General features: G+C 58.5%; 1 protein-coding gene across 6 annotated transcripts in view; it reads left to right on the forward strand.

The window, feature by feature from the left end:
* Window positions 1-9,226, forward strand: part of MAD1L1 (mitotic arrest deficient 1 like 1) — a 283,750-nt gene extending 274,524 nt beyond the window's left edge. For all 6 annotated transcript variants that reach the window (XM_088798795.1, XM_088798799.1, XM_088798796.1 and 3 more), the window contains one exon: window positions 8,720-9,226. In XM_088798795.1, the coding sequence (XP_088654921.1) occupies window positions 8,720-8,878 (159 nt within the window). In that variant the 3' untranslated portion in view covers window positions 8,879-9,226. The remainder of the gene's footprint in view (window positions 1-8,719) is intronic.
* Window positions 9,227-9,577: the final 351 nt, after the last annotated feature.

Raw genomic sequence — 9,577 nt, forward strand, 5'->3', positions numbered from 1 at the left:
TCTCCAAGTTCACTGATCATTTTCCCCCAGTGTCCAATGTGCCGTTAATCCCCCCGCTCCAGGACACTTCACCTCATGCATTTTAGTTTTCACCTGTAACTCTTTTAACATGTGGAATAAAATTGTAGTAACCGATTTAATGTCATCAGCTAATTCTAATGTCAGTATCAGGTCTGGATCGGTTTCAGCTACTGATTTTCCTGGTTTGGGGCATGCCTGTCATCTCTGCTGGGTGCCACACATCGTGAATTTCCCCTTGTTGGGGGCTGGGTATTTTTGTTTCCCTGAGACTGTTATGGAGCTTTGTTCAGAGGTGTGGTTAATTACTTGGGGACAGTGTGATGCTTTCAGGTCTCGGTTCAGCTGCAGGCTGATTTGGCTGGCATTAAGGTGAGACCCTTTCTGGTGCTCCGCTCATGTCCCATGCCTTTGTGGGTGTCCGGTGTGGCTGTGGGAGCCAGGGACTGTTTCCCACTGTGTGAGCGTCACTGTGCTGGTGTTGCTCTGATGCTCATGGGTGTCCCTTCCTGGTCTCACGTGGTTTCTCACACTCATACGCTGGTCAGTGCTCTGCCAAGTAGGTGGGGACCCTCTGCTCAGTCCCCTCTCTGTGTGTGCCCCCCATCCCTGTACTCTGTCCTGCTCACTCTGCCCAGGAAGTCTCCCATAGGGGCCAGTGGGGCCTTCATAAGGCTTGTTCCCCTTTGCGGCCCATGGCCCTTCATTCCCTTGTGTCCTGGGACCTGGTTCCTGTTTCATAGACTGTGCCTCATGTTATTTCAGATGGGCAGGTAAACCTGTCCCCGTTCCTCCATCGTGACTAGAAGCCTGCAGAGCATTTTGACGTGTGTTGTCACCTGAAGTGGGGACATAGGCACCATGTTCTCATTTACACTGAGGAAGCGCTGGCTCAGAGTGGTGCGGTGACGTGTCCGTGGCCACACAGCGGACAGGCCGCAGCAGGATGGGCGCAGTCTTTGGACTCAGTGGCCGCCGTCCCGACCTCTTCGCTCTCCGGACAGTGGCTTCGCCCCGCGCAGCTCCCATCACTCCAGGCGGGCGGCTTGTCTGGGCGGGACAGAAGGGGCAGAGCCTCCTGAGTGTTCTGTCACTCCTTGTCACCGCAGTGAATGCTGGCCCAGCCTGCCAGAGTGCTGGTGTCACTCTTGACCTTTCTCTGCCCGCAGGCCTGGGCCGGGAATGGAGACACTGGACTGGGCCCGGCCCTGCCGCTGGGTGAATGGTTGGCCTTGGGTGCCCACCTGTGATGGGCGGGGCTTGCTGGGATGACCCACGTGTCCTCGCTGCCCCACATGCGCCCTCCTCTCCCTGCCTCGTGAGGCTGTGGGAACAGCTGCGTGTGGATCTGAAATGGAGCACCCGTAGGAAGGATGGAGCGCTGTATAAATAGAATAATAATAATAATTGTGGGTTTGAGATTGATCTGCAACTGTTGGGGTGCCTGGCCTCGCCCTCCCCACCAATCACTCGGAAAAGGTCACCCCTAGCTGGGGTCGGTGAATTCTAATAACTCCGGTATAATTAGAACACGCCATATTTGGACGTTTTTTCTCAGTACAATTAATCAGGAATAATTGGGCGAGCTATTCTCCCCGTGCTGGACATGCTTTTTGCTTCTGTTCTGGGAACTTCATGCCGGGACAGCGTTCTCAGCATTCTGTGCAAGTTGTCCTGACCCACTTGCCACCCTGCTCACGCGTGTGGTGCGTCTCAGGCCTCCTGTGGGTCGGCCTGTGCTGAGCACAGGGGCGTAGAGAAGAATGGCCTCACCTCTGTCACCTGCCCTGAGGGACACCGGTCCTGGACAGGAGGTGAGGGTGTGCAAAGTGCCGTGGGGATGCAGCTGAGGGCAGCGTCAGGAAAGGCTTTGGGGGAGCCACAGCCAGCCTGGCCACGATGGATGGGGAAGCATCGAAGGAGGGGACCAAGCTTTGACAGTGGCCAGGATGAGTTGGCATGCTCAGCAGAGGGCCCGGTGGCCTACGTGGGGCTGGGACAGGGTCATCAGACCTTAGGAGCCATTGAAACTGAGGCGAGAGCTTGAAAGTACGTCTCAGTGGCTGCCTGAAGGGGTCCCCGCAGGCCCAGAGCACCTCTGTCCCTGCAGAGCACAGGCAGCCAGGGGCGTGCAGTTTCACCTGTGTCTGCAGCCCCGTCCAGTAGACAGCTGGAGGCCCTCAGTGTGTGTGAGAGAGTGAGTGAGTGTGAGTGTAAGTACCTGTGTGACTGTATAGCCCCAATGCAGACTCGCGGGCTTTCTCCAGTGCGGAAATTCAAGGCCGATTCCTGACGGACATGGCCAAGCCCCTGTCCCCATCAGCCTGTGATCATGAGAGCGCCTGGAAGCGTCAGATTCATGGCTTGAGAACCAGATGCTCTTTTGAAGACAGGTGTGCTTTGGTTTGCTCACACCCTTCACTTGGCTCCGGGAGCAGGTGTCCCCAGGGACCAGCTGGTCTGGGGGAGGCCTGGAGCGGGGCTGTGGGGGCTGGCGGGACGGCCTTAGCCTGGCAGCCCCGGGCCTTGCAGACCGGACCGAAGCAGGTCACCACTGTGCACATGTCCCTGGACCTGTCTTTTCTTCTCAGCCACGCCCAGTTTACAGGCAGGACCCAGAGAGGTTTGTCTGTGTGTCCGGAGTCACACAGCCTCTAGGTGTCAGGAGCGAGGTCTTCTGACCTCAGAAGATGGCAGTGGGCACGTAGCATTTGAGTGTGAGAATGGCTTCACTTAGCCCAGAAGGACTGGCGGGCATGAGGGCAGCAGGCAGGTGGCTGCGGGCAGGTGTGCTGAGCTCTCACTGTGCCCCACACAGGGCGGGCCTCAGTGGTGACTGCTGGCGGAGGGCCTCGGCTAGGAGACCTTCAAGTGGCCCTGCGCGCCCTTCCCCAGGGCTCCCGCCCTCCCAGCCCCTTGCTTCCCAGGCCGTGGAGAACGCCACGGAAAGCAGGGCCGCCTGGAGCGCTCCAATTAGGTGCCTGTCGCTCACAGATGTGAACATGAAATTTTCATGCCGCTGTGAAAACAGCCACCAATCAGCCCACCAGCCCTGGGCCTCGCAGCTCCCAGCTTCCATCTGGGCCCAGGGAGCGTCTCAGCAAAGCCCATGCGGGAGCGCAGAGCAGGCCTGGGTGTTGGGGAGTCCTGCCTGCAGCCTCCCCACCGTGGCCCCAGGTGACCTCAGTCAGGTTACCTGGGCCTGCCCTCGTGAAAGCCGTGGTGGACAGACGAGAAAACCACAGCCACTAAGGGGCCGTCGCAGCCGTGGCAGGTGCTGGGAAGGAGAGCTCTTGCTGGCCTGCTGTGTGCAGCCCCGGGCCAGGTGTGGGCGACAGCCGTGAACAAGACAGGCCTGTGGACCTGACCTTCCTTCCAGGAGGGAGAGCGAGACATACGCTCCAGTCCTCAGGCAGACCCACGGCCTGCAGGCCTTTGCTCCTTTCGAGCGAGCGCTGTGATTTGTGATTTGTGATTTCGTGCGGGCCCAGCTTTCCATCTTATCTTACGGGTTGTGCTTTTGGTGTCACGTCTAAGAATTATTTGCCTAGTCCTGAATTTTTTCTGTTTTAATTTTTATAGTTTATGTTTTACTTTAAGTGCATGATTCATTTGGAGTTAAGTTTTGCGTGAGGTGTGTCTGAAGTCGGGGATATCCGACTGCTCCAGCTGCCTCTGTGCAGAAGGTTACCCTCCTGCCGCCTGCTTTTGCACTTGGGTTAAAGGTGATCTGGGCGTGTTAGCACGGGGCTCTCCCCAGGGTCTCTGTTCTGTCAGGGTCTGTGTGTCTGACCACCAGTAAGGACCACTGTCCTCTCGGCTCCGTGTCTGCCTGTATTCTGTGCCTGGTTTGCCGTGAGCTTCATCGTGAATAGATGTTGAATTTGTCGAATGCTTTTTCTGTGTCAGTTGATTGGACCGTGGGACCTTTCTCCTCTAGCCTGTTGGTGAGGTGGGTCACACTGATGGACTCTAGCATCGAGCCCGCCTTATGTAAGGACAGATCCGATTAGTCACACTGTGGTGTCCTCTTCATGTGTTACTGGATTAAACTGGCTGATGTTTGTGGAGGATTTTGCATTTACGTTCCTTCTTTGTGTGTGTGCACTGACTGTCTGGGTATCAGGTTAACACTGAGGGGGCGGGGCCTGACTACTTCCTCTTCTGTTTTCTGGGATCGTATAAAATTGATATTAATTCTGTTTAAATGTCTGATACGATTCTCGAGTGAAACCGTCTGGGACTGGAAGTTTCTTTTTGAGGAGCCTTTTTAATTACAAATTCAATTTCTGTAGTGGTTATAGGCCTACTCAGGTTGTCTGTTTCACCTTGACTGCATTTTGATATCTTGTGGTTTCAAGGAGTTGCCCAGTTCTTCTAAGCTGTCAAATTTATGAGCATAAAGGGTTTTTTGTGGTATTTTCTTATTGTTTTATTAATAGCTTCAGGATCTGTTTCATTTCTGATACTAGTAACTTTATCTTTCCTCTTTTTATCTCTGTCAGTTTTGCTAGAGGTTGACCGATTGTGTTGCGGTTTTTCAAAGGGCAGCCTTTAATTTCATTAGTTCTGTCTCTCGTTTTCCTCCTTTGCATTTTGTTTTTCCTGCTCAGCTCGTCAGTGTCTCCCCTTCCACGTGCATTGGGTTCACTTTGCTCTCCTTTCTCCAGTTTCTCAAGGTGGAGCTTAGACCCCTGACGCGAGGCCCCTCTTCTCTAACACGATCACCCAGGTCTGTCCCTGCCCCTCTCGGCCCCGCCCAGTGCATCCCATGGCACTTTCATCTTCTTCAGTCCCTGCACGTTTGTTTCCTGCGCGATGTCCTCTGGGCCCAGGGTGCATTTGGAAGTGTGCTGCTTAATTGCCCCATGTTTCAGGATGTTGCTGTGGTCTCTCTCTTGCCAAGTTCTGGCTCCTGTGTCCTGGCTTCTGGTCACCTCTTTCCTTTCGGGCACCCCAAGGCGCTCCCACTTCCCAGCCCTGCACCCACCACCAGCTCGAGAAGCAGTAGGGACATTCTCGTTAACGTCCGTCACATGCAAACCTCTGGAATAGAAGCGTCTACATCCTCCGGCTGTTTAATATTTCTGTTGTGTTGCTTCAGTTTTGTGGGTTGCGACTTGGGCCCACACCTCACTGTGTGCTTGACCCAAGGGGCCAGCCTGCTCCGTCCTCACTGGGTTTTCTGCAGCGCCCTCGGCAGCAGGGACCTTGCACGCCTGCACTTTGCTCCTTGCCCATGAGTCCGAGCGCCCCTGCAGTGGGACCACTCGAGGGACAGGGGCGTCTCTGCGCAGGGCGTCCTGACGAAGAAGCATCTGCCAGCATGGCCGGCAGGAAGAGACGGCATTTAACAAGCCCCTTTGGAGCCAAGCATCCCGTGCACTGCACAGGGACCATCCCACACTTTTCATTGAAAGTGACGTGGGGGCAGAGCCAGGTGGGGACCCTGAAATCTGGTTTTCCCGCCCACAAGGCCCCCACGGCCCCTGCATATGGCCCTTCTCCTTTGCTGTCGCCCTTGGACAGGGACACACGCTGTGGCAGCCTGACCCCCTCCCGCCTCTGGGTCTGCTGGAGCCTTCAAGACAGGCCAGCCAGCCCGCTCTGCTGTCAGGTGGGAGCAGGGGCCCGAGGCGAGCCAGGCCGGGGTCGGAGTGCAGTGACCGCCAGCCCAGGCAACAGGCCGACAGCTGGGGGGCATCTTCATTATGTCTGAGCGTCACCCCCCAGGGTGCCTGCAGGCCACACCACAGCTTGTCACTTCCAGACGCTGGGGGCAGAGGAAGCTCAGACACAGCAGTCGGCTCATAAACATTTCCAGCCTCAGCCAACATGTCTTACTGGGCAATTTGCTTTTTAAAAAATTGTGCTCAGATTTTAAGTGAGCAGGCCTAATTAGAGTGATTTACAAGGTACCTGGGGACCGGGTGGTATTTGAACAGGGCAGAGCGCCAAGCAGAGATGGATGGGCGCAGCGTCGTGCTATAGCACGTTCTGATAACGCTGCAGCTCCGGCCTCATCCCAGTGAGGACACAATCCCTCTGATGGAGTGGGAAGTACTGGGGGTGGGGGGTGGGGGGTGGGGGGGGCCGCGGGGAGAGGCACGGGCATCCCAGCAGGGGTGCCACCTGTCAGTGGAGGCGGGTGGGTCACAGACCCTGGATTGCCTTGGTTTGGGTTGAGATGGAAAACAGCGCTGGTCCCCCTTCCTTCCCGCATGTGCCCCCTTGCCCCCCAGACTCCAGGGCCCGGCTGGTGCCTCTGTGGCCTTGTTCTCCGCAGAGCAGGCACCTTGGGAGCGCTGGGCGGGGAGGGAGATCTGCAGTGGGCTTCTGTTGTTAGACTTCAGTGGAGCCTGTTTGTCCCAAGTAGCGGTCCCCAGGGGCTTGGGGAGATACCCGGAGGACAGCACCTCCCTCCCCGCAGGCAGGGGCCAGGTGGGGACCCAGAGGTTGTCGCACTGTTCCCCCCACAGCTGAGGAGAGTCAGCCCCTCTGACATTTAGGAGGAAATTTTCAGATCAAGAGCAGAAGGCAGAAATGAAAGGATTTCCTTGGGAAAAGGTCACAATGGTTTCTCTCACTTTTGTTTAAAAATGGTTTGTGTTGAACTATGACAAGGCTAAATGTATTAACAGGCAGCAAAACACAGCTGGCTGCCCAGAGGGGCCGGGGCCAAGGCAGACACAGGGAAGTACGCCAGCTAACAAGACTGGCCACAAGGAGAGGTCGTGGGGCCGGAGGTCAGAGGGCAGGGGCTGCCGAGCTGGACCCGGCTCCTTCACTGACACGTCTGAGCAGGAGCCCCCACTGCACGTCAGACCTGCACCAAGCAGAGCCTCCCAGGTTCCCTCTGGGCTGTCAGGCGGCCCTGCACGAAGGAACACCTGCCGGCAGGTGTGAGAGCTACACCTGTGACCAGGTCAGGCCAGGCTGGGCATGAGGCCTACTCAGGTGCCGGGGACAACTGCTGGGCCCAGGCTTGGGGACTGCAGGCGGCCCTTGTGGTTCCTGGGGAAGGGATCAGCCATTGGGCTACTGAGCAGAACAGACCTTTTTTTAAAATAAACAGCTCTATTGAGATGCAATTATTCACATATTGTGCAGTTCACCCATTACTGTGTACAATCCAGTATTTTAGTACATTCAGAGTTGTGCCGCCATCGGCACAATCTAATGCCAGAACACGTCGTCGCCCACAGAGAAACCCGTCTCTGGTAGCAGTCTCTCCCCGCCCTCCCCCTGCCCCAGCCCCTGGCCACCACTCACCCACTTTCTGTCTCCCTGGCGGTGCCTGTTCTCGACATTTCCTGTGAGTGCAGTCATACAAACATGGTCTTTTGTGTCTGGTTCGGACGTGTTTTCGGGTTCATCCATGGCGTAGCACGTATCAAGACTTCATTCTGAGTCACAGTCCCGTGGCGGCCACACCCGTTCCTGCTGCTGTGCCGACTCTGAGCACACACGTCCGGGTCTCTGCGCAGATACCTGGCAGGGGGGTCCCCTGGGTCGTGTGACTGAGCACCCACCCAGTGCTCCCTTGGTGCTCACACGTACCGTGCGGTTCTCGGCCCGCAGCGCACGGCACCGTCAGCACGTCCTGGCCGGCACGTGCTCTTGTCTGTCTCATCGTTGCGTCTTGGGCTGTGAGCTGGCGTCTCGCTGGGGTTCGGTTTGTTTCCCTAACGACTCCTGGAGTTGAGCGTCGTTTCATGTGCTTCTTGGCCAGAGGTGTTGTCTTTGGAGACCTGTCCATTCAGATCGTTTGCCCGCTTTGTAATTGGCCATTTATCTTATTACCGAGCTGTGTGAGTTGCAGGTATGTTCTAGATACGAGTCCTTTATCAGATGCGCCGTCTGAGAGGGAATGTGTGTAGGATTTCTGTGCGCTGGGAGAAGCGTTCCCACCTCCGGCCCAACCCCGGGGCTGCACTGCTGGACGCACAGGACACGTACCAGCCCCCTGGGTGGGCAGCAGGGACTGTTCTCATTACTGGTTGCTGTTCTGGGAATTTGGTTCGGGGGCACCTCGACGTTCGTCTGTGGAATGGGGCCACTCCAGGCACTGCAGCCTCGGCAGGCTGCGGCAAGGAACCCTGCAGTGGCCTCGTGTGCGCTCAGCATGGCACCTGCACGGGGCACCCAGACTGTTTGACTGTCATCCCTGTCACCCGGCTGGGCCCTGAGGATGGGGAGGGTGGGCTTGGAGGACCTGGTGAGCTGGAGGCCACACCCCAGTCCTGGCTCCTAGATTCCAGAACTGTGGATGAGACCCCTCCCATTGGGACCTGACTGGCCCCACCCAGGAGGCCCTCTGGGAAGTGCAGCTGCCCTGCCCTGCTGTCCTGCCCCGCTGTCCTGCCCCGCTGCCCAGCCTCGCTGTCCTGCCCCGCTGTCCTGCCCCACTGTCCTTCCCCGCTGTCCTGCCCCGCTGCCCAGCCCCGCTGTCCTGCCCCGCTGCCCAGCCCTGCTGTCCTGCCCCGCTGTCCTGCCCCAGCTCTGACAGCCCAAGGGAAGTTGGGACAGTCGGCCTGTGGCCTCCCCACCCGCCTGAGCCACTGCCAGGCCAGCCCTCTGGGACAGCAGGGCCTCCTGGCTCCTCCCTGTCTGTCGCTGGAGGGGCCTGTGGGGAAGGACGGGTGAGACCCCTGGCCACCAGCCCGCTAACTGCGTCCTCCTGTCCCCCGCCACCCTGCAGGCCACAGGACCCTCGGGCACCACCATGCAGCTGCTGGAGACGGAGTTCTCACGCACGGTGCCGGAGCTCATCGAGCTGCACCTGCTCCGCCAGGACAGCATCCCCGCCTTCCTCAGCGCCCTGACCCTCGAGCTCTTCAGCCGTCAGACCCTGGCCTAGCCATGCCCTCCGCTCTGAAGGCGGGGCGGCTGCAGCAGGAGCTGCATGGCCGGCTCCCGCCCCACACAGCCCGCCACTGCCCTCGGCCTCCTGGGCCGCGTCAACACAGAGTGGGGACCCATAGCCGCCCTGTCGCCCAGCCCGAGCCGCTCTGCAGGGAAGGGCTTCCGCCCTCCTCCTCCCCCTCCATCCTGGAAAGCGTGCAGGGCTGCTCTGGGGCCTGCTTCCTGCCCCCTCCCCAGGTACCCCACCACACACAGCTCAAACCTGGCCTTGCTGGGGGCCTGGCATGTAGACCTGGGCCTCCAGGGAAAGACCTGGGACTGAATAAAGTTTTCCCCTCGGCCACCCGGCCTGCTCACTGTGTGGTCTGACCCCTGAGTTGACGCTCAGTCTGGCCCCGGGGCAGCCCCTGGACCGTGGGGTTAGCGCTGGAGCCACTGCCCCCAACAGAGGAAAGGGAGCCGAGCGGCAGCCCGCTCATCCGGGGTGAAGGCCTTCCCTGCACCCAGCGCCTTCTCAGGCACCCACCCAGCCCCAGGTTCCCCACCTGCCAGATAGACCAGTGACCTCCGCACTGCGGCCTTGGCCGCTGGCCAGGAAAGTGGCTCCAAGCGCTTAGAGTGGGTGCTGGCAGCAGAGGCTGGCTGGGCCTCTCATGGGGGTGGGGGGCTTCCCCTGAAATCCGGGGTACCCATG

Source organism: Rhinolophus sinicus, chromosome 5 (genome assembly GCF_057876585.1).
Source record: "Rhinolophus sinicus isolate RSI-liver-muscle chromosome 5, RSI-T2T, whole genome shotgun sequence".
Classification (NCBI taxonomy): domain Eukaryota; kingdom Metazoa; phylum Chordata; class Mammalia; order Chiroptera; family Rhinolophidae; genus Rhinolophus; species Rhinolophus sinicus.